The sequence below is a fragment of the Martes martes genome, assembly GCF_963455335.1.
Source record: "Martes martes genome assembly, chromosome: 1".
Taxonomy (NCBI): domain Eukaryota; kingdom Metazoa; phylum Chordata; class Mammalia; order Carnivora; family Mustelidae; genus Martes; species Martes martes.
In genome coordinates, this window is record NC_137888.1 from 151,504,368 (window position 1) to 151,528,948 (window position 24,581).

Consider the following 24,581-nt stretch of genomic DNA (forward strand, 5'->3'; position numbering starts at 1 on the left):
ATACAATATCATTCAGCCATAAAAAAGAACACAATACTGACACACACTACAACATGGATGCACCTTGAAGTGTTATGCTGAGGGAAAGAAACTAGTCACAAAGGTCACATATTACATGATCTCATTTAGAGAATCAGATCACTGGTTGCCCTGGAGGTGGGGCAGGAGGAAAGGTGGAGTGACTGCCAGTGCATATAAGGTTTCTTTTTGGAGTAATAAAATGTTCTGGAATTGGATAGTGGTGATGATTATACAACTTCATAAATATACTGAAACCCACTAAATTGTACACTTTAAAAGAATGAATTTTATGCATTTATGAATTTATTCTATCAAAAAAAGTTTAAAGGCAAAAAAATAAAAAGAATTTGAAAGCCATGGTCTTAGTAAAAAAAAAAAGGTATTCAAACACTTTAAAAAGATATGTGATAAAAAGTAAATTCTCTTTCACAAAGTCTACCAAGCATTTTTTGGTGAGTCTTGCCAATTTTTCTATTCCTCTTTTAAATATGAATGCACATACTCTACATTCTATTTAGCAACTTGCTTTTCCCCTGAGCAATAATCTTGGCCATCTTTCCCTAATACTACCTGCATAACTATTTCATTTTTTTTTAAACAGCTCACAGCATTCTCTGACATGACTATACTGCACTGATGGATGATTAAATGGTTTCAGTTATTTTGCTACCAAAAACAACGCTCAGAGAATATTTTCCTGTATACATCTTTGTGAACTGATGGGAATGTATCTATAGGATTATTTCCTAGTTGAGAGATTGCTTGTTCGAAAAATTACGCATTTTATTTGTTTGGATAATCTCATTTTATTTAAAATTTAAACAGATTACATTCACAAAATCACAGATCACAAATTCACATGCACAAAAACTATACATTGAGAGTCTCTGTCCTTTAACCTGAGAAACCAATATTACCCATATCTTATGATTTTCCCCCCACAAATATTCTATAAAGTATAAGTAAAAATTTATGTACGGTTTTAGGATGTTGTTAGCATATTGGGACGTATTTGACTTTTGAAACTATTGTTAACTTGAACCCCAGAAAGGTTGCCCCAACAGTGTATGAGATTATCTCCATCTTGAATACTTTTCTGATACATGGAGAGTCAGGAACTCTCCAGATACTTTAATGTGGCCCGAATTCCAAATCCATCATTTAAAATAATTAAAATAATTGCATCATAGAGCCTCTGAAATAATCCATTCTGTCGGACTTTTGGTGGGCGGAGGTTGTTATGATGGTCCTCCTGGTTCAGGATCCGTGTGGTTTGGGAGACCCGCGCGTTCAGTGTTAGGGAATTAGAGAGCCCAGCAGCAGGACCCAAAGCCTGGAAATTATCACCTTCTGGAACTGACATGAGGCCAGGTTGGTGGTTGCATCTAACTTGGTATAAGCGACAGACACTCAAACTGGTTTAAGCAAGAAAGGGCATTTATTGGCTCATGTGACTCAACGGTCCAGAGTTTGCTCCAGGTGCTCTCGAGGTGTCTTCAAGAATCTGCCCTGTCTTCCAGCTCTGCTTTCTTCTGCGTTAGGTTAATTCTTAGGCAGGCTCTCTTGCAGTGGGAGCCATCTGATATTAGGTTTATCTTATGCCTGTTTGTCAGTCACAGCCAAAGAGAGTATCTCTACTCAGTATTTCAGTTAAAGTCCTAGGAATGAGTCTCTGTGACTTGATTTTGGTCACATGCCCTCCGTGAACCAATCAGTAACGCCAGAAGGATGGAATGATCTAATTGGCTAGATCCTGATCAGGTGCTCACCCCTGGATTTGGGGCTGGGGCAGAGCGAGAGAATGGAATGGTCTGATTGGTTAGGTTCTGGTCAGATGTTTATCCCATCCCGGTTCCCCCGAGCTCTGGCTGGGGCAGTGGTGGAGGATGTCATGGTGACTGAATGTGTTTCTGCCCATCAAATCAGGTAGGCTGGCAAGACGGGGGAAAGGTGCTTTCTTAAAGGAAAACTGAGGTGTTGTTATCAGGAAAAGGCATATTGGATGCTAGTAAATAAAAAAAAAAAGAGTCTAGTATGTTTTTCAATGTTGCTTCCTTATCTTCAAGAATTTTGAAAACCTATGTACCTCTTTACATGTTTTTACATTGACATGTAGAATTTTTTTATCCGTGAGTCAAAAATATGTAAGAAAAAGTAATTTTCAGAATTGTGTACACAGATATTTTAAAATTAAACTATTATATCCTTTAGTGGCATATAATAGAACATAAATACTACAGCAACTTGATAATCTCTAACATCTATTTAAAAAACTATGGACCAGCTCTTTAATAGCCAAAAATATCAAATTGTACCTTGCTGTTTTGGGGATCCTATTTCTAGTTTACTTCTCAGAAAGAAGTTTACTCTCATACAGTTTATGCTTGAAAGTCTTATTAGTCATGTAGTAAACGTCTTGGAACAAAAGTGCTTGTATAGCTTTAAATTAAAAAAAATTCTGTGATTTAAGACTCTAGGGTTTAAATTTTTCTAGATTTAATTATTACAGAATTATTACTACAGTGATGCCTGGGTGGCTCAGTGAGTTGAGCCTCTGCCTTCAGCTCGGGTCATGATCTCAGGGTCCTAGGATTGAGTCCCACATCGGGCTCTCTGGTCAGCAGGGAGCCTGCTTCCTCCTCTCTCTCTCTCTGTCTACCTTTCTGCCTACTTTTGATCTCTGTCTGTTAAATAAATAAATAAAATCTTAAAAAAATTATTACTACAGATATCAAAGCAACAGAAATATATTAAATTTTTCTGTAATTAATTATTAAAGATGAAAATGATAATTTTGGAGGTCATTGAAAGGAGGGTAGATTGTAGTACCTTTTATTTTGTTGTTCTATTTTTCAGAGTTTTATTTACTTGAGAGAGAGAGAGAGAGAGAGAGGAGAGCACTAGAGAAAGGGGAGGGGCAGAAGGAGAGGGAGAAACAGACTCCTTGCTGAGCAGGGAGCCTTGATCCCAGGACCCTGAGATCATGACCAGAGCTGGAAATCAAGAGTTGGATGCTTAACTGATGGAGCCACCCAGGTGCCCCTGTAGTGCCTTTTAAAAGGGGCTTGGCAGGCACCTAATTTTCCCTTCAGTGGATACTCTGGAAGTCAGGAATTTTCACCACCTTTGGGGTAATACATTAATTAGTAATTAGTTCTCTGTGATCCTTAGCAAATCACCATAAACTTAGCGGCTCAAAACCACACCCAGCTCACAGTTCTCTAGGTCAGTAGTCTGAAATGATGTGACAGAGTTTTGTGCTCACTGTCTCCTGTGGCTGTAATCAAAGGTCCTGACAGAGGCTGTGTTCTCATCTGGAGTGGTGGACCTTCTTTCAAGCTCACATGGTTGTGGCAGAATCTCGTTCCGTCCTGTTGTAGGAATGAGGTCCTCGTTTCCTCGCTGGCTGTCAGCCGGAGACTGCTCTCAGCTTCTCCAGGCCACACACATCCCTTGTCATGTGGCTCCCTTTCTCTTCAAAGCCAGCAGGGGAGAATTTCTTAGGCATCAGTTCCCTCTCATATTTTAAATCTTTGCCCTCTTCCTGACCTCTAGACCTCTGACCTTTATGGTTCATGTGATGAGATCAGGGGACTCTCCCTATCTTAAGGTCAACTGCTTTGGGACCTTGATTACATTTGCAAAGTCTCATCACATTTAGATTCATATTTGATTGAGTAACTGGGGAGAAGGTGTGTGTGCACTAGGGGTTGGGAATCTTAGGGATTGCCTTAGAATTCTGCCTGCCTCAGTCAGATACTCTGTGGGTAAAAACTTTGACTTTCTGATTTTGTGTCATTTTTTTAAAATGGGAGAAGGGCAGTTGTGACTAGGGAGATGGGAAAGGAGAGCGCCATGAACAGGATGATACCTGGAGTAGAGATGCACAGTCTGGGCTATGGATTTTAGGAAAGCATGGGTAGGAAGTTGGGGATCAGGCATTGATTTGCTGAGCTCTCTGTGCCCACGTCAATCTTTGTACCCCCAGGGATACACCTGCTCCATTTGGAAAGCTGTTGCATCTGTGATCACGGAGACACCTTGATGCTTGGCAAATAGATCCATCAAAGCAGCAAATGGAGCTGGCAGCCAGAGGGTTGGGCCTGGGAGGGTACAAACGGTGACAACAAAAAGACCCTGATGCGAAAGCAATTGCCACTTTCTTCTCCGAGCCCCAGACAGGCTTTTTTTTTTTTTCTTCTGGAAGAATATTCTGTTTCCTCTCTAGGGAATAAAGAAATCTGAAGTCACAGCTTGCTGTTATCCTTACAGCTGTAACTGTTGCCTAGTAACCAGATTCCCCCTCTCCTTGCTTGTTGCCAGGGAGAGGGGAGAAAGGTAGAGAGGAGCGCACTTCTGAACCTCTTCAAAGCTATTGTCCTACCCACTCCACACAGGACTCCTTGCTTCCGGGAGTTGGGTGGGTTGCCCAGTGCCAGCAGTTTAGACTCTGCGAGCAGTGGGACCCTGATCCCCTTGCCCCAGGCTGCTTGGGCAGGGAACTGGGAGGAAGCGCACTCATGGGGACGTCTCCTTATGGAAGGAACCATGACAGCCCCCCTTTCTCCTTCTGGCCCACTCTAGGACAAACAGAGGATGTGCAGATGCTTTTGCGCTTTGGGGCAGACCCTACCCTGCTGGATAGACAGTCCCGCTCTGCCATGGATGTCCTCAAGAGGAATAAGAACTTCAAGGCCATTGAGAAAATCAACAGTCACTTGGCAAAGCTGGCCACATGTTCTAAGGACCTATCAGGTACAGCTTCTAGTGAAATAACTTTTGGGGGGGGGGTGTTAAAACGGTCCTGGGGCATTAGATACAAATCAGCTTATACTTTCTTGTCTATGAGGATGGAAGTGAAATCCCCAGTCTTTGGAAAACTTGTTGCTTTTTTTTTTTTTTTTTGAAAGACAAAGAAAACTCTTATTTAGAGAGTGTCTATGACATCCTGATAAATTTGCTAGGTCTGCCTTTGGACAGTTTCGGTGATTTTTTTTTCCATGCATGCATGTGGTTGGTGAAAAAAGGAAAAAAGTCATATGGAAGAGGGGCTCACAAAAATTGAGCCTCTCCTCAGGAGCAATTACAACCAATAATTTAAAATACATTCATATGTCTGGAATAGATATGGTTTATCAGTTTGGGACAGCATCTATTGACGGGTTGCTGTATAGGGTGAAATGCAACAAGTTCACGCCAATTGTTGGATTGTGCCTAGTAATGTCATTTGTGTCATTTACATTCTGTTTCTTAGTTCTACGTTTTCTGGGCCTCATCCATAGATGAATTGTAGAAAGGAAAAACCAGTAAATGGTATTTACGTTGCGGTAGTATGATTATGTAAATGGTTATGTAAATTATGTTCTACAACTGGTAGCATAGCAGAACCCATAGGAAAGAACTAGCAGACGTCCTGATAACTTTGTTATTTCAATGTGATACCATTTAAGCATCCCAGTTTAATGGACCGTGTGTGTATACACGTATGTACACATATATACTGTTTGGACCTTATTTAGACTTTTATTTAGACTTCAGCCCCAGTGTGTGTGTGTGTATATGTGTGTGTGTGTAAATGCTTCCTTTCGTTCTTGCACTCATGTAGGACTGTGCGGCTGGTGTTGTCTGTTCAGACTTCTCTCTTGATCTGTTAGCATACCTACTCAAGTTAAGTTTTTACTGGAGGAGGCACGGACTTATGGAGTTTTCGAAGATGTCTTTACATTGTCCTTGAATAGAGGCATTATATTTTCGAATTTAGGCATTGTATTTCATTGATTCTAAATTGCAGTCTCTCCCCACATTTTCGAATCTTTAAAACTGGAATGTGTTTTACCATTGGTGATGGGTTACTTTGGTGCAGCCATTCCTGATGTGTCAGACAATGCATGGGATCTTAGACCTATGAAATATGCTGTAAAACCTCGTTCCTCACACCCATGAGGACACTGTGTCTTTGTATTCTAACCTCCATTTGCTACTGGTTAGAAGTCTGATGTCAGTGTCATCTATTTTCCCTTCTAAGGTTTTCTCTGTCCTTCGAGTTTTGAAATGTCCCTGGGCAGTTTCTCGGTGTGGTCCTCACACATTCTTCTCGCTTGGCTCTTCTTGGCTCCTCTCAATCTAACTTTCTTAGCTCAGGGAAATTTGTCTTCTATCATTTTGTTCTCTTCCACTGCAAGTATTAAATGGGTGAGCTTCCTGAATTTATGACATGTCTCTCTACTTTCCCCTACTGTTTTCTAGGTTCTTTTTCTTTTCAGATCTTTAACTTGTTCTACAGCTTTTCCTTTTATAACTCAGCTTGCCCATTGCATTTTTAAATTTGGAAACTCAGTTTTAATTTCTAAGAACTCTTGTTTTCTGATTTTTTTTTCTAATCTATGGCAGCTTTTGCTTGTTTTATATTTGCCACCTCTTCTTGAATGGCATTTAAGAATATTGAGTATTTTTTTTTCCTAAAAGAATGTTCACCTCTCTTCTCTGAATTATTTTTTTCTTTTGGGGTGAGTAGTTTCGTTTTCCTGTTTCTTTTTTGTACTATTGCTTTTCTTTAATTATCTTCTGATCTTCGAATGGTTTATGTGCATGAATGAAGGACTGGACTGATTAATACTTAATAGATGGTTAGTGTGTTTATTGAAGTTGCTTCATGCATTTCCCCAGAAACACTCCCCTGCCCCTGGAGTGGGTAAATCCGTGGCAAGGTGAAGGCAGCCCATTGGGTGTGTGTGTTGGAGTGGGAGGCAGTTGGACAGGTGGGGATCATCGCAATTGCCATGCTCAGGAAAGTTTCATATGGGGGAGAAGCTGCTTTTCATTTAACGTCCCTGACCCCCTCATTGCCCCATCTATGTTTTCATTTTCATTTACTTACTTAAAATATCGTCTGTTGTTTCCATGAGATCACTGAAATGAGGGGAACAAAGTGTATTTGTAGAGTCCTCTGTTTTTCATGGATTTTTAAAAAAAGCCGTGACATATCATATTTAGTTTTTAAAAGACGGCTGTGTCAAGGACTTGTGATTTCTTCTGTGAGGTAGTATAATTAATAAATCACTGTGAAATGCTTTCTGAGAGTTTATGCCTGTAATCTCAGCTTCAGATTGGGTTCTACTGTTTGAGAAATTGAAACTAACTGAACAGATTTCTTTGCCAGTGAATTTCCAGGTTTTAGTGTAACAAAAAAAAAGGACCACCAGTTAATGGTGAGAAATGGCTGACTTGTTTGCAGGTTTTTCTCTTACATTTAATTTTTTTGTTTGCAATTAGTTCTAACTTTAATTCTTAGAATACTGTATATGTGTTTTGTGTATGCTATATCTAATGTTAATAGGCTTTAACATAAGTCATGCATTTCTGTTTAGTTTTTAAAGTTTTTCTTTATTTTATTTTTATTTTTATTTTTTTTTGGGGGGGGAGCATAATAGAATCTTTGGATATCTGCTACTCCTAAAAACAGCTCAGTTTCTGAGACAGGGTCCCACTCTCCTTTCCTCTCTCTCTACCGTCACTAAATTTGTGATGAAACCAGAAAAAGAGACTCAGTAGAAAAGTAGCTGGTTCCCTTTCTCCTTACTAGAATTCAGTTATGCTCGCTTGGGAAGAAAGGCACATTCAGAGGAATGTGCCTCGTTCCAAGCCTGTCTTTTGGCTCACTGGGTAGTTTGTGATGGCAGTGGATACAGTGAAGCCCACAGCCCCTGATACTCAATGGTAAGCTTATTGGAAATTTGATTACTTTAAAGTTTTCCGGACCATCGACCGTGAATTTTTCCTTGACATGCTAGAAGAATATTGAAAGACTATAGGGAAACACGGAGTCAAAAAAAGCAAAATTAACTGACAAAAATTGGACAAGTGGAGGATGACCAGTTATCAGGCAGGGCTAGCAAGTTGGCATCTTCTGGTAGTGCACTTCCCAAAGACTCCTAGCCATGGAACCCTTCTAGACATCAGTATTGGAATATGACATCTGTGCTTAATATCACGGTTACTTTGTGTATCCATATGGACATAGAGTTGTATATGTACATTTTATTTCTAAGATTTTTGCCAGTGGCACAAACTTTAAAACGTGAGATGGAGCTGGGGAATTTTTGTCAACGAGGACCATGTAATGTAATTTTCGGTACTGATGTAAGTATCCTATATCTATTCTGTCTCATAGAATAGCCTCTGGTCACCTATTTTTGAGCACTTGAAAAGGGTAGGACTTAGGCAACAGAAGAATTGAAATTCTAATTTTACTTAACTCATTTTAATTTTACATAATTAAGTTAGTGGCCACTGTAATGGATAACGTAGTTTTAGACTTTAGCCCTAGCATGGTCCCTTTTTCTTTTTCTTTTTCTTTTTTTTAAAGATTTTATTTATTTGACAGAGAGAGAGACAGCAAGAGAAGGAACACAAGCAGGGGGAGTGGGAGAGGAAGAAGCAGGTTTCCTGCCGAGCAGGGAGCCCGATGGGGGGCTCGATCCTAGGACCCTGGGATCATGACCTGAGCTGAAGGCACACACTTAACTGACTGAGCCACCCAGGAACCCCCAGTATGGTCTTTTTAACCAGTGTAGCAATTGAGAAGACAGGCAAAGGGAGGACCAGGGGCCATGGGCATAAAGATAGATCTCCAGTCATAAAAATGAAGATTTTACGGACTTTAATCCCTCCCCGTCCTCACGCATTAATGGGCTTGATGGAAGCACATTGTCTTTGGGAAGAGTTACTGCTGTGGAGTTGGGTACCCTTGTTCCTGACCTGAGTCCATGGACTGAATGATTTTGTTTTTTACATATGTGGCCCCAGGTAAAGCCCCATAAGGATGTTAGCTTTTTGTACCCAGACAAACAGCATTCTAACTTAAAGACTAGGATAAAGTATGCTCTCACCCGTGGCTCATCCTGAATGTTGCCGTGCAACATTTTGATGATTATGGTGGCGATGACTTTGGAGAAGGTGGCTTTTACACCGAGGTGAGAAATGAAGGGTCTTGCTGAAGATTTCCACTGTTCTCTAAACCAGAGCTTCCCAATGTTAACAGGAACCATTTGGGAGCCTGTTAAAATGGAGGTTTTGAGTTAGCAGGTTCAGGGTGGGATCTGAGATTCTGCAGCTCTTGCAGAGTACCTGGGGAAGGCCTAGCCCACTTGAAGGAGCAAGCCTTTACCCCTAAGCAGCCAGGACTATATACAGCAGTCCCCCCTTATCTGCGGGGGATACTTCCAAGCCTCCCTGTGGATGCCTGAAACTGCAGAGGGTACCAAACCCTGTATGTACTGTTTTTTCCTATGCATACATCCCATAAGGTTTGATTTATAAATTATGCCCAGTGGGAGATTAACAACAGTATAAATAATAGAATAAAATAGAACAATTATAACAGTCTACAGTAATAAAAGTTATGCGAATATCATCTCTCTTTCTCAAAACACTTGATTGTACTGTACTCACCCTTCTTGTGATGATACGGGATGAGAAAATGCCTCCCTGATAAGGTGAAATGAGAATGACATAAGATCTGTGATAGAGCATTAGGCTACTACTGACCCTTTTTTTTTTTTTTTTAAGATTTATTTATTTATTATTTTAGAGAGAGCATAGGGGGAGGGGTGGAGAGAGAGGGAGAGAGACTCTCAAGCAGATTCCGTGCAGAGCGCAGAGCCCAGCGCAGAGCTCGATCCCACAACCCTGAGATCATGACCTGAGCCGAAACCAAGAGTTGGGTGCTTAACCGGCTGAGCCACCGAGGTGTCCCTACTAGTGACCTTCTGAGGATTTGTCATAAGGAAGGTCATCTGCTTCTGGACTGCAGTTGGGGGGAAAGTGAAAACTCTTAGGGGCTTTTACCTGCTTCTCATGACCACCAGTAGGTGGCAGCATGTCCACCTCTCTGGCTGCTGTTTCTCTGTCCTCCGGCTCAAGAACCGGATTGGAGCCTTCCTTCTCAGGGTTCATAATCTCTGATCACTCAGAGTGAGGACCATTCCAGGCCTCTGAGGCCTTGTCTCTCAAGCTCCAGTGGGACCCGGCTGCTTTCTGCTTTGTACTCATGCAGGCACCTCAGACACAGCACTCAGGACACTGGAACCTTCCGTCTGTGTCGATTTTCCCCACAGACAGAGCCTGGGACTTAGAGGCCCTGATTTGTCATTTTACCATCCCTCAGCACCGAAACGGTGCCTTGTTTTCAGCAAATACAGGCGTCCAGAATCCACCTAAAGGATGCTCATGATACTTTTTCCTTATTATAAAAGCAACGTTTTCTTTAAAGAAATTACAAAATATAGGAAAGGAATATCATTGTAGAAAATTTGTAAAAGCATACTTTTATGTAAAAACAAAAATTTATTGTAATTATACTTTGGTATATTTTATGCAGTCTTTTTGTTGTTAGTGTTTAGCACTTACATAATCATCTTTTAAAAAGCAATCTGTGATTATAATACATAAGCGACTTTATATTCTGATGTTTCTTTTATTTATTTATTTATTTATTTGAGAGAGAGAGAGCGTGCGCATGCAAGCACAGCAGGGGGAATGGGAGGCAGGGGAGAAGCAGGCCCCTCGCTGAGCAAAGAACTTGATGCAGGGCTCGATCCCAGGACCCTGGGATCATGACCTGAGCTGAAGGCAGCCGCTTAAGCAACTGAGCCACCCAGGCGCACCTCTGACTTTTTTTTTGTCTCTTACTAAGCTTATAGGAAACTTAGAAGAAAACCAGACAAACTCAGAGTAATAAATAAGTTGCCCACGTCTGCCGAGGGGTACCATCGCCAGCACCTTTCCTTTTATATGTCTTTACATTGTTTATATCACTCTCTGGTTTCTTTCCTGACAGGTGGAACTTTCTCTGACCCATTGCTTAACTATTCTGAACCACACAACCATGCGTTTATTGTACAACTGCATATAATTATCTGCATTGGTCAGCTTAGTCTGTTTCTGTTCAGTGTCAAGTGACTTATAATTTCCCTAGTTGGAGAATGGTGTTCTAGAAAAGATTTTAATGGCAGGAGGGTGGGGGACAAGTAACACATGCTAGTGAAGGAAGTTGCTCCTTTTCCAAGGGTCGTATTTCTCTGTACTGTGAGTTTTCACCATTTCTGTGCGTTCGTAGGTATTTTAGGAAGAAGGTGGGAGGGCCGAGTCACTGTCAGAGCGCATAGACATTTTCTGGGCTTCTAGCTGAGGTGACGTAGGTCTTCTTTTGCTAAGTGGTTTCCCTTTCTTTTTCTCTGGAGGATGGTACTAAAGTGGGTCTTGCTTCTCTCTGACACCTCAAGGTCTCTTGAGTAGAGGGCAATGAGCATTTGTCCCTGACGTCACTGTGTGTGTGTGTGTGTGTGTCTGGTGTTCTGACTTGAATTGTTGAAAGGTGAGGCAGGTGTGTATGAGAAGGCACAGCAGATGATGTTGGAGCTCTGCTTGAATCCCCTAGATCCCTTTTACCATTGTTGTGTGCCCCAACATGGGGGTGCCTTCACTTTGGGAAGCCAGCACCTAAGGCTTCCTCTCACAGGGAACAGCAGTATAGGGCCAGTTTTGCTGGGGATCTTCTAAGCTAGAAGGGCCTGAGAATTCACATCCTCCGAGGGTAGCCTGTAGCCAGTGATAGATTGAGAGTTTGAAAGTCCTTGGGTGGGGACAGCTGGGAGGGACACTCTCTCCAGAGCTCTCCTGTGGGATCAGGCGAGGCCACCTAGCTTCCTCCCTTTCCCCCCAGTCTGCTTCCTACCTGTCACTTCCTCTGGGAACCACTTCCACACAATCACTGCTAGAAACCCCGATGAAGATAGGATGCTTTTCATTTTTTCCTCATTTTCAAATAGTCCATCTCTTTTATTTTATTTATTTATCTATTTTTAAATTTTTGCTCCCCTATTGTGCTCAGTAAGATTTTGTTTTGAGCAACAGTACTTTTTGAGTGTATCACCTGATACCAAAGAAAACATTTGCCCATTTCAACATTCTATCAGGGTTTTTTTTTTTTTTTTTCCTAATCATGACTACTTTCTCAAATTAACTGAACCAAGGGGATATCGTCTTCCCTTCTTTGGCCAGAGAGGTGGCTGCTTCCTCTTAGGTTTTCCTGCTAGCCCCCAGGACATACAGGTGGCTGGCATGTGGTTGGATGTCACTGTGGTGCTAAGCTCTCCTTTTGCTGTCACTTCCTTCAATGCTTCTGGCAGTTATCTATTGCTGTACGACAGACTGCTCCCAAAGTTTAGTCACTTTAAACAACAAGCATTTCTTTCGCTCCCGATCTGCAGGCCAGCTATTTAGGCTGGGCTGTTTTCATAGCTTTAGCTGAATTCCTCCCAGTGGCTCTGGTCTTGATGATCTTGGCCAGGCTCTTTCACATCTATGCACCCTCAGTTTGGACAAGCAGACCGATTCCTGTTTGTTCTATGCTGTTTCTTGTCCCCCTGAAGTGGAAACTGGACCAGTGCACATGGCATCGGCCAGGGTCTCAAGAGAGTGAGTAGAACTAAGCCAGACTTCTTGAGGCCCCACCTCAGAACAAGGACAGAAATCTCATGACTCTCTTCTATCCGTCATACCGAGTCCAGAAGCCAGGCCAGGGGGAAGAAGAAAATAGGTCCCGCTTCTCGATGGAAGGAGACCCAAAGTCACCGGGCAAAACAAGGGTATCCACAGAGGGGGTGGAGAACCAGGGTGATTTTTGCAATCTCCCACAGCTGTGGTCTCTGTCTTCAGAAGCATCACCTGCTTGCTTTGCAGGACTGAACAATGGTGACGGACCTGTTAGTGAGACTGACATTTTCCGGAAGGCCTCTGAGCAGCTGGTGAAGTACATGAACTCAGGAAACCGGCTACTGCATAAAAACTTTCTGAAGCAAGAAGTAGTTCAGAGGTTCTTGCGCCTTCTTTCTTCTCTGCAAGGTAACTTTCCTCCCAACATTCAGGTGTGCCGAAGATGATTTATGCCCATTAGAACCCTTTGCTAATATCTTGAAAAACAGTTAATTAAACAAGTAAAAGTGATGAGCTATGTGTAAAACATTCAACAGCACCGAATGTTATTCAGTGGAAAGTCTGGATCATCCACCCTGAACGGGAGTACCTAAATCCCACCCCTAGTGTCTGTCTCTGTGTCTGGTTTTTCACGTATTCTGCTAGAATTACTTTTGCACATACAGTCCCTTTTTAAATACCCTGGATATTTCTCTCTTCCATAGATCTTGGCTAATGTTGGTATATGAAGTTCTTGTGGAACTGGATGTTAATTTTTTTTTCCACTATGGGGAAATGAGGAAAATTCTAGAAAAGAACTTAAGATGACACATTTTAGATAATACTTAGGGAAGATTCTAGAAACCCTAAGTAGGTGAAATTTGGTATTTTGGTATTTTTAAGTTGGCCGTCAGTATGGACTGTAACGTACTCACTGGGACCATTCAAAGAGCTGAGATTTCTTGATTTTCCAGAGAGTGCTGGAAGGGGTGGCCAGCGGAACAAAAGTGCTCTTCAGGGGATGCAGCAGATCTTAGTGTTTAAGGCTTGGAGTTTTACATTTTCGTCTTAATTCTACCACTTAGCAGTCTGGGACCGTGGGCCATTATTTAACTTCTTAAGCTTTAGTTCCTTCACTCTTGCATTAGCTAGGGTACTTATCTGCTGAGATGTTGGGTGTGGAGCACTTAATCCAGGGTCCTTCACACAAAATTGTTTTTCTGGTTTTCACATTAAATATTAAACATCAAAATGAATATTCCTGTTAGAAATCCTAGAACATGGTGGAAAGCAAAAACCAGCAAATGCAAATAAAATTGTTCTTATGTAGGTTAACTCTTGATTTCTTCCCTTCTCTTCCTTCCTGCTTTCTTACTGGTAGGGTTGCCAGACAAATTCTAGAATGCTGGTTGTGTTATAACTTCGAATAAACAGTGAATATAGTTTAAGTATGTCCCAAATATTGCATGAACTATACTAAAATTTTATTCGTTGTTTACGTGAAATTCAAATTTAACTGACGTCTATTTTTATTTGCCAAATCTGGCAATTTACTTACTGAGGACCTCTTTTAGAAGTTTTTCATCTACAGGATATACCAGCATCATGAACTGGGATAACTAGCATCCTGTCTGCGTACATTAGATATCAGATGGGAATACTTAGCATATTATGATATGAACTTAAGAGTTAGGATTAGACCATCGCTACCTGATGACTCTCAACTTTTTAATTATTCTATAGTGTCTCCCTGTATTTCAGTGCACACTCTCCATTAGTATTATGCAAAACTTAAGCCAGGTTCTTGTCCTTCTGATCTCAGTAGAATGCTCTGTCCTTCTGATCTCAGTAGAATGCTCTAACTCTAACTCAGTCAATTCTGCTCTTTTCCCGGGCCAGTCTCTACTCTCCTTAAAGTATTTCTGACCTTCCCAGAAGGTCACATGGCCAGAGCTTATACTGACATTTACGAGTGGTTGAGTAGCTGTCCAAAGTAATTACTTGCTTGTATTTTCCCCAGAGGTTAAACATACTGACCGAGAATTCTTGTTAATTATGCCTAAAGGTGTTGGGTGGTATCTGGGGAATCATATGAACCTTTTTGGGAATGTGGTGTATTCTTATTTTTGAAAGAAATTCCTCCCGACTTGGTCTGTGACATTAACCGTGATTGCGCCAACACCTTCATCAAGTTTTTACTGGAGAAACAGAAATGGCCGGAAGTGCTTCTGTTGCTGACCCGAAAAGTAAGTGGGGAGCCACCGCTGGGAGACTGCCTCATCAAAGGCTGCAACTTCTCAGACCTTGACCTCTGCACTGTCATCCCCCGCCTCAGCACCTGGGACTCTCGGAGGATGCAGCTCCTGGGCTGCCTCATTGACAGTGGAGGTGAGAATGCTCTCAGTGAGCCCTGGAGACTTGTCCCTTGGGTGCCACCTGGTCCTGGGTCTTTCCCTTGACTTTGGAGACTGCTTTAAATTCTGGCCCATTGTCTTCTTCCACAGCTTCTCATTTTGCACAGCGACCAGGTTAGTGCCCTGTCAGTGGGTGCTGGCCTCATAGTTCTGCGTCCTTGGGAACTCTAGTCACCATTGTTGTCTTTTCTTCTGCCTTGTGTGAGAAACCTCAGGTGTGTGTGTGGGGGGGGTGGCCCTTGGCCCTGGGTGTGGCACACAGGGTCCTTTCCTCCCAACTGCGACTGCTGGCTAGACTTTTCCCTGCACTCAGTATGCTTCGTGTGTCCCTATTAACTCTCCTGCATTCCTTTTTGTAATCAGCGGATTAGGATTTGAGGTGCTTCTTTGTAAAGAAACAGCTAAATAATTGGTGGGCGGAAACATTTGCCGCTGTGATCAGCGCAATCACACTTGGCTGGAGGTATGTCTGGAAAGAGCCAGTGCCTTGCCCGATTGGGTATTATTTATTTATTTTTTTAAAAATTTAGTTTGTAAAGATTTTTTTTACTTGTTTGAGAGAGACAGAGAGAGATCATGAGAGGAGGGAAGGGCAGAGGGAGAGGGAGAAGCATACTCTGGCGGGGGAGCCCCATGCGGGACTCGATCCCAGGATCACAAGATCATGACCTGAGCTGAAGGCAGATGCTTAACCGACTGAGCCACCCAGGTGCCCTGGACTGGGTTTTATTTTATAACTGATTTGGAAACCCCAACTACCTCCTGCCCCCATTTCCCAACCCCCTACTCATGCCACTGCTAGTTGTGTGGTCTCAGGCATCTCCTTGTTTATAAAATGGGAATAACAGTCCATCTCTCTCAGGGCTGTTTTGAATGTTAAATGAGCTCACGCATGCAAGTTCTTGGAAGAGCACTGTGGCTGTGTGGTTTTCTGCTTGCTCGGCTGTTTAAGAGGCAATGCCCTTTCTTGGTCCTTAGCTCTCAAAAGGCCATACAAAGCCTTTGGGCATTGGCTGTTCCCACAGGTTCTGAGAGGTAGATGGAATGCCTCCTATAGTTTATTTCTTCAAAACCATTCCTCGAGGGAAATGTTACTACCTTTGGCTGGAAACTGTGGCTGTCATGGACTTCCTGTTTTATTCCTGAGTCAGCCAGCACTTATGAAGCACCTGCCTGCAATCGGGTGCTGGGGACCAGGGACAGAGTGAATGTGTGGCTGCTGTGCGGGGGTGTGCAGATTGCAGAGGTGCAGGTCTGGGAGACTGCAGCGTAGAGGGGAGGCATGGACTGAGCTAAAGGGAAGCTGATGTTGGGAGTGGAGAGGTGTCAGGGAAGATGCCATTTGAGGGTAGGTGGGCATCCTCAGGAAGAAGCGTCTAGAAGCAAAGCATGTAGGAAGCCATGCTTATATCCTGATCACCGACTATGTGTCTGGTAGGGTGTTGGACAGGCACTGGGGTTTCTATTGTTCCCGGGCCCTGTCCCCACTCCCGGGCGGTGCTGAAGATGGGGCCTGGGGACACAGAGGGGAGCAGGAGAGTGGAGAGGCCCGGCCCATGAACAGGACACCGGAAGCAGTTGGGCTTTCACTCTGAGGGCTCTGGGAAGCCTTCACCTCGGAAGTCGGGTCAACATCAGCTCTTCTCTTGGAGCACATGGCAGAAGCCATCCTCTCCTCCTCAGGTGAGCCAGGCAGTCCCTTGTCACAGGGTACATCCCTCACGGGGTTGTGCCCTTCTCCTCTGTCTCCTCAGCCGTGCCCGAGGGTCTCCATGACAGCCAGGAGACGCCACTTGTCATGTGCCTGAAACATGAGGACTTCGAGCTGGCATTTCTTCTCTTGACCAAGGGTGCAGACCCCCGCAGAATCTCCCTCACAGAAGGTGATACTCCTTTGCATGCAGCACTCCACATCTTTTTGGACATTAATGGTAAGCCTTTATTTTTTAAGCAGTCTTTTCCTTGAAGAGGAAGCTGGATAGTAGAACCAATGTTACGCTTTTTCGTCTTGTTGGGAAAACCAACGATCTGAATAAGGTCTGTTTCTTGGTCAGGCCCACGTGTTATCCCCTGGCCTCCAACCCATAGCTGGGTGAGAAGGAGAAGCCATCACGGTGAATGGTCAGGGTGGGTTGACTGAGGAGGAGCCTTAAGTTTCAGAGTTGACTGTCCTCCAGACGTGGCCACATATCCCTTGAGAGCAAATTGTCCCTGATTTTCAGCCACGGGATTATCGAGTACTTGGGGAGGTGTGGTGTTCTGAGATGGCCCTGGCTGGCATCTCTCCAAACCCAGGGGTCTCTGTTCCCTGGGAAGAGTGGCTTAGGACTCACAGCAATTTTTTTGTGTCTTCCAGCTGACATCGGTTTTAACTTCCTCAGCCACCTGTTGGATCTCTTCTGGTCCAACCCTACTGAATTTTGCTACCTCAACCCCAACAGCCAGGACAGCAACGGGAACACGCTGATGCACATCATCTTCCAGAAGGGCATGCTGAAGCGCATGAAGAAGCTGATAGACCTGCTGGTGAAGTTCGACATCAACTTCAACTTGAAGAACAAAGAAGGCAAAGACGCAAGGCACCGGATCAAGAAGAACGACGCTCTGCTCTTGGCCTGGAACAAAGCTCTGATGGAGAGCAAACGGAGGAACCGGCAGGACCCTGCTGCCCACCCAGGGAAGCTCCCGAGGCCCACTGCCCCTGGCCACACGTCTCAGCTCAAGTCCCAGGGTTCATCCAAGTCACTGCCGTGCAGCATCCCTGCCAGGGCCCTGCCTGAAGGAGCCATGGTCCCCGACAGCTGGGAGGCTCTCCCGGATGTGCAGGGGATGAGGGAGGAGCCTGAAGCTGTCAGGCCCTGCTCTCTGAGAGACCGCCTGATACAGGACATCACAGATTTAATTCAGCAGGTTGAATTGGATACATCCCTCCCCGAGGACTGTCCTCAGGACTCTGAGCCTCTTCAGACGGGTGTTGGAACAGAAGTAAAGAAGGATGAGCTCCAGCGAGCCCTGGGGGCGCAAGGCTCTGACTCAAGTGGGAACAAGCACAGTGTCCTTGAAGCAGGTGGGGGCCATGCGCAGGCAGGCCTCGGGGCCTCACGGCTCATTCCTGCTGGCCACAGAGGGAGTGAGGGCAGAGATGATCCGGACAGCTGGAACACGCAGGATATCGAGGCCTGCCTCCAGGACTTTGAGAACATGACGTGGGAGATTGAGTGCACCTCGGAAATGCTGAAAAAGCTGTCCAGTAAGGTCATGACAAAGGTCATGAAGAAGAAAATCATCCTAGCTATCCAGCAGCTGGGGAATGGCGAGTGGACGCAGGGCCTGCAGAAGCGGCTGAAGCACCTGAAGGGAAGCATCCAGCTCTTCGAGGCCAAGCTGGACAAGGGGGCCCGAATGCTGTGGGAGCTGGCCATTGACTTCTCCCCTCGGTGCAGTGAGAACCCGGAGAAGATCATCGCTGCCGCAGAGCGGAACCTGCAGAGCCCGGAGAAGTCGGGTCGGGTCTACACAGAAATCATCCGGATCTGGGACATCGTCTTGGACCACTGCAAGCTATCAGACTCCATCAGGGCCATCTGTAGTGCCTACAACCGGGGCCTAACCTGTGTCCTGCGGAAGAAGCTGAAGGGCATCCACCAAGGCCAGCTGTCAGCCAACGTGAAGATCCAAAAGCGCATACCACGCTTCTACGTGGAGGACACGGAGGCCGAGAAGAACCGGGAGCACGCGAACCCGGAGTATTTCCCTCCGGCCAGCGCCGTGGAGACGGAGTACAACATCATGAAGTTCCACAGCTTCAGTAATAGCATGGCCTCCAACATCCTCAATGACACAACAGCGACGGTGGAGTACCCCTTCAGGGTGGGTGAGCTGGAGTATGCTGTGATTGACCTCAACCCCAGGCCGCTGGAGCCCATCATCCTCATTGGGCGGAGTGGCACTGGGAAGACCACTTGCTGCTTGTACAGGCTGTGGAAGAAATTCCACATTTACTGGGAGAAGGCGGAGCAGGCAGGAAGCCCACTGCTGGCCAAGCAGATATGGCTGAAGAGAAGTCTGGAAGTGGAATCCGGAAAGGAAGGTCCCCGTACGGAAGAAGTGGACAAGGAGGAGGAAGTGGAGGAGGAGGAAGAGGAAGGTTCCATGGAAGTGGAAACAGTGGACAGCATAGATGAGGATCAGGATAGTGAAGCCTGTGCAGGGGGACCCAGTGGAGAGCCGGGGGAGCCCGGGCAGGCAGCCGAAGTGTGCGCTTCAGAGCAACCCCACCAGCTGGAGCATTTACATCAGATCTTCGTGACCAAGAACCATGTCCTGTGTCAGGAGGTGCAGAGGAATTTCATCGAGCTTTCCAAGTCTACCAAGGCCACCAGTCACTACAAACCACTGGAACCTAATGTCCACAAACTTCAGGACTTAAGGGACGAGAACTTTCCTCTCTTTGTCACTTCCAAGCAGCTGCTTCTCCTGCTTGATGCTTCTCTGCCCAAACCATTTTTTCTGAGAAATGAAGATGGCAGTTTGAAAAGAGCCATCGAGGGGTGGTCCACACAGGAAGAGTTGACCATCCCCAACTGGCAGGAGGATGAGGAGGAAACCGAGGCTGACGGGGACAATGGTGAGGAGGATAAAGCTCCAGAAACACGTATGTGTGAGAGTGACCCCCGGGTGTATGTGACATTTGAGGTATTCGCCAATGAAATATGGCCGAAAATGATCAAAGGGAAAACCTCCTACAACCCCGCGCTGATTTGGAAAGAAATAAAATCTTTTCTGAAGGGGTCTTTTGAGGCCCTCAGCTGCCCCCAGGGGTGGCTCACAGAAGAAGCGTATAAGAAATTAGGGAGGAAGCGGTCCCCAAATTTCAAGGAAGACAGGAGTGAGATCTACAGTCTCTTCTGCCTGTACCAGCAGATCAGGTCTCAGAAAGGTTATTTCGATGAAGAAGATGTTCTGTATAACCTGTCCCGGAGGCTTTCGAAGCTCAAGGTGCTCCCGTGGTCCATCCATGAACTCTACGGCGATGAGATTCAGGACTTTACCCAAGCCGAACTGACACTGCTAATGAAATGTATCAATGACCCCAATGCCATGTTCCTCACGGGAGACACGGCCCAGAGCATCATGAAGGGTGTGGCCTTCCGCTTCAGCGACCTGCGCTCTCTGTTCCACTACGCCAGCCGAAACACGGTGGACAAGCAGTGTGCCGTCCGGAAGCCCAAGAAGATCCACCAGCTGTACCAGAATTACAGGTCCCATTCGGGTATGTTCAGGCTTTGTGCTTCCTTGCAAGGAAGGTGCTTGGGCACCATCTTGCACTATTTTGTTAGGCTTTTGTAGCTGAAGTAAGGAGAGTATCTCGGAGTTTGTGGGAAATGCACCCACGAACAAGAAGTCTTATGGTTTCTGCTGCTCCTCATTCGGAGGTTGATAATTCAAGCTGTGGTTGAGTGGAAATTACATCTTAGGGAGCTTGCCATGATATGAAAACATTACAGGGGAACATTTAAACTGCTTGGGAACTTTTGGTAAAGCACTTGGGAAGCACGGTGTTGTGGCACATAAAGCGATATGTTGATTAGATTAATTCCCAAAGCAGCTTTTCTCCCAAGGAGAAGCCAAAAAAAAAAAAAAAAAAAAAAAAGGGCTAGGGCATGGCGGGAGATAGCACATATGCAGAGGCTTTTAACATGAACCTCAGTTGTGCCCCTTCTCTGTGCCAGGCGTGATGCGAGACAGCCGGTGTAGACCACCCCTACTTCATCTTCACAATGACCCTGCCGGGTAGGCAGCCTTCCCATTTTACCGAGGACACCGAGGCACGCAGGGTTTGAAAAACACAACATCCATGCCATAATCCTTCCTTTAGGTTTATAATGCTCACCCATTCACCTCCTGTGTCCTGCATGTGTCCATGAACAATACAGAGTACCATTTTACATGCTTAGAAACTTTATTTAATGGGATCATGCCAGACATATCTTTCTGCTACTTTGTATTTTTGCTTCATGTTACATGTTGGGGTTTCTGCATATTGATGATGTGGTACTCTAGACCCTGCATGTCTAACTAGCGTTAGCATTCCATTTTATGGCTGTACCAGTTTGTTACTCATTTTCCAGTAATGAATTGTAGGCTCCCGGCAGTTTTTCACTGTGACGTAATGCTGGAGCGAACCTTCCAGAGCAAATCTCTTTGGATCTATGTTATATCCTCTCAAGAGAGGGGTAGAGGGAGAGAGGATCTTTTTTTTTTTTTTAAGATTTTATTTATTTGACAGAGAGAGATCACAAGTAAGCAGAGAGAGAGAGGGAAGCAGGCTCCCCGCCGAGCAGAGAGCCAGATGTGGGACTCGATCCCAGAACTCTGAGATCATGACCTGAGCCGAAGGCAGCGGCTTAACCCACTGAGCCACCCAGGTGCCCAGGATCTATGTTATATCCTCTTGCTTTGCTCTTGGGATGGGTGTGAAATGACATCTGGTACAGTTTGAATTTCCATTTTCTTGAGATGTGGTGTGTTTTCATGTGTTTACCGGCGATTCCGTATTCTGTGAATTGCCCGTTCTCCTTTGCTTACCTGTTTAATGAGTTGTTTTTCTTCCTGATTTTTAAAGAATTCCCTATGAATTTTTGCCTTCTCATCCTTTGTTGATTATAAAAATTGCAGGGCTTGTCTTTCTTTGTTACAGTAAAATGACGTATAAATGACGGTATTCTTTAGTAGGAAGATACTTTAAATTTTAACTTATGAATGTTTACTTTTCGATTTGCTCTTTGGTGTCTTTTTTTTTTTAAGATTTTTTATTCATTCATTTGACAGAGAGAGAGAGAGAGAGATCACAAGTAGGCAGAGCAGCAGGAAGCGACGTGGGGCGGGGAGCAGGCTCCCCGCTAAGCAGAGAGCCCGACGTGGAGCTCGATCCCAGGACCCTGAGATAATGACCTGAGCTGAAGGCGGAGGCTTAACCCGCTGAGCCACCCAGGCGCCCTTTTTTTTTTTAAGATTTTTTTACTCATTCATTTGACAGAGAGAGAGAGAGAGAGAGAGAGAAAGCGCCCTTTGGTGTCTTAAGAAATTTTTCTCATCTGAAGTTATTAAGATAGTCTCCTTTATAATTTTCTAATGGTTTTCGATTTTTCTTTTTATATGTAGGCAGGTATTTAAATTTGAGTAAATTTAACTAACTAAATTTTATCTGTTTAAAATGTATGTGTGGCGTGACATTGTCTTTATTGAACTAACCCTTCTCTGATCTAATTTTACTTTTTTCCATATGGAGAATCAGTTGTGCTGATGCCATTCACTGCTTGGTGCATCCTTGCCTCTGATTTGTAAGGTGGCTTTTCTTACATATCTGGGACTCTGTTTCTAGGCTTACTCTTTCCTTTGATTTGTCTCATTTGTCTGTTCTTGCACTATTAGCATGATATTACATTTGCCATAGTTATCAGATTCTCTGACTCTTTGTAATTTTGATTGGAGTTTCATTGAATTTATTGCTCTTTGGGAAGAATTCACATCTTTACATCTTCGGGATTTCTGAACTATGACGTTGGCATATTTCTTTATTCAGGTCTTCTCTTAGTGCTTTCAGTACTGTTTTATAATTTTCCCCAGACATTTTACACAGCTGTTAGATTTGTACTGGGGATCTTATACTTTTTGTAACTATTATGGCTGCCCCCCTTTCTTTCTTTTCTTTTCTTTCTTTTTTTACATTTTCTATCAGTTATTCCTGGTATAGAGGAATGCTGTTGGTTTTTATATGTTGAGCTGGTCAATCTAACAATCATGTTGAACATTCTAACTTTTAGATTATGGCATTTTTCTGCAGATAAGGTCAGTCATCATCTTCTTTTCCATATTTATCATTCGTTGTTTCCTGTTCTATTTAATTGGCCGGGACCTCAAACAGAAGCTTTAACAGGCATCTGTGTGTTATTTCTGCTGTTAATGGGAATATTTTTACCATTTCGCCATTTAAGTCTGATGTTTATTGTAGGTTTTTGATAGATGCTCTTTTTCTAGATGCGGCTCAGGTAGGCTTTAGTTTGGTGGGAAGAGAAAATACATGCATACCACCCTCTCCCCACACACATTGTAAAATGAGATTAAAACTGATTTGTTTAGCTCAGGAGTCAGAAAATGATTAGAATGCAGGTGGCCCCCCAGAGTGTAGCTCTATCATACAACTCAGCCCAGGTTTCCAGGTCTCTGGAATTCCTCACTGATTGTGCATTTAAAAAAAAAAAAAAATCACAGGCTCTCGCTGCATCTGAGCAGTTCAACTTCTTGTTCTCCGTGGTCTTATACCTGGGACTTGGATTGTGTAGCAAGAGCTGGCACAAAGTAATGATTCTCTTAATAGGAAATAGAGCCCTGGCCCTCGTTCATCTGTTCAGGTGTTTATTGAGCTCCCCTGCCCGGCACTGTGTGTGGGCCGGGTAACCGAGGCATGTAACTCACTCTTTCTGTCCTCAGGATGTGGGTGCAGTGGCACCCCCTTTTCTATTGTTGGATCCAGTAGAAGGATTTGGCATGAGGAGTTGAATGAGCCCCTCATTCCAACTGGCCCCTTGGTTCAGTGCCACTGGTCTGGAGCCAGCGTCCTTTCTGATTGGCAAGAAAGAGCATGGCAGAAAGAGTTGTTCCTGGGAGGGATTTTGATGTTTTTGCTAAGTAACCCATTAGGACAATGACTACATAAACCCCATCTTGGAATGGAGTGAAGACTGTGTGTATATACTTCTGTGTATAGAACCAGAAAAAGCCCAAATCATATGTACTAGATTTTAGGGACTTCATAAAACACCTAAAATGTTAAAAAAAAAATTACAAGCTACCTTTAAGGCCATTCATGGCTAACATTTTTTTTCATTTCCTTTTGATCTTTTTTCTTTATATACATTAAATGCATTTATCACACACATGTATTTATTGATTATGTAGTGAATATATACTATGTTTAGGGAATATTTTCCCTTTTTAAAAAATTAAGATTCACATAACATAACAACTACTGGCTTAAAATATACAGTTTATTGGTTTTAATATGTTTACAAGGCTGTGCAACCATTACCATTACCCAATTCCAGAATTTTCATCACTCCAAAGAGAAACCCTATACCATTAGCAGTCACTCCTCATTCCCCCTCACCCCCTACTTTCTGTCTCTGGATTTGCCTTTTCTGGACATTTCATGTAACAGGAATCATACAATATGTGGCCTTTTGTGTCTGGCTAAGTGATTAACATAATGTTTTTAGGACTCCTCCACACTGTAGGAGGTGTCAGAGTTTCAATCCTTTTTATGGTGGAACCATCTTTTATTCTTTGGGTAGGCTCATTTAAAAATTATTCATCTAGTTTCTCTGGAAGGGCATTTCTGTGGATTCCCATTCATCACTGTAGTCAATACTTCTGTGCCCTTTTCTGACTCTCTCACTAATGCATACCTCTGGCCTTTGCTAGCTTTTAAAGAGGAGGGAACCTCAGTAGCAGCTGATTTGCTTCAGTTAAGCAATTTCCACTTGTGCTCCCAACTGTATACATCTAATAATATTACTACTGGGAAGTAAAATTTCTCCTTATTGTTTGGTTATAGCAGTGGGAACACATAGGGCCATTTCATGGGGTTCTACCAAGAACACGGTGTTCTAC

At 43.9% G+C, this 24,581-nt stretch overlaps 1 protein-coding gene across 2 annotated transcripts in view; it reads left to right on the forward strand.

The window, feature by feature from the left end:
- TRANK1 (tetratricopeptide repeat and ankyrin repeat containing 1) overlaps window positions 1–24,581 on the forward strand; it is a 98,509-nt gene that overhangs the window by 43,552 nt on the left and 30,376 nt on the right. For both annotated transcript variants that reach the window (XM_080801146.1, XM_080801147.1), the window contains exons 9-13: window positions 4,606–4,776; window positions 12,763–12,924; window positions 14,629–14,883; window positions 16,664–16,840; window positions 17,266–20,181. In XM_080801146.1, the coding sequence (XP_080657272.1) occupies window positions 4,606–4,776; window positions 12,763–12,924; window positions 14,629–14,883; window positions 16,664–16,840; window positions 17,266–20,181 (3,681 nt within the window). The remainder of the gene's footprint in view (window positions 1–4,605; window positions 4,777–12,762; window positions 12,925–14,628; window positions 14,884–16,663; window positions 16,841–17,265; window positions 20,182–24,581) is intronic.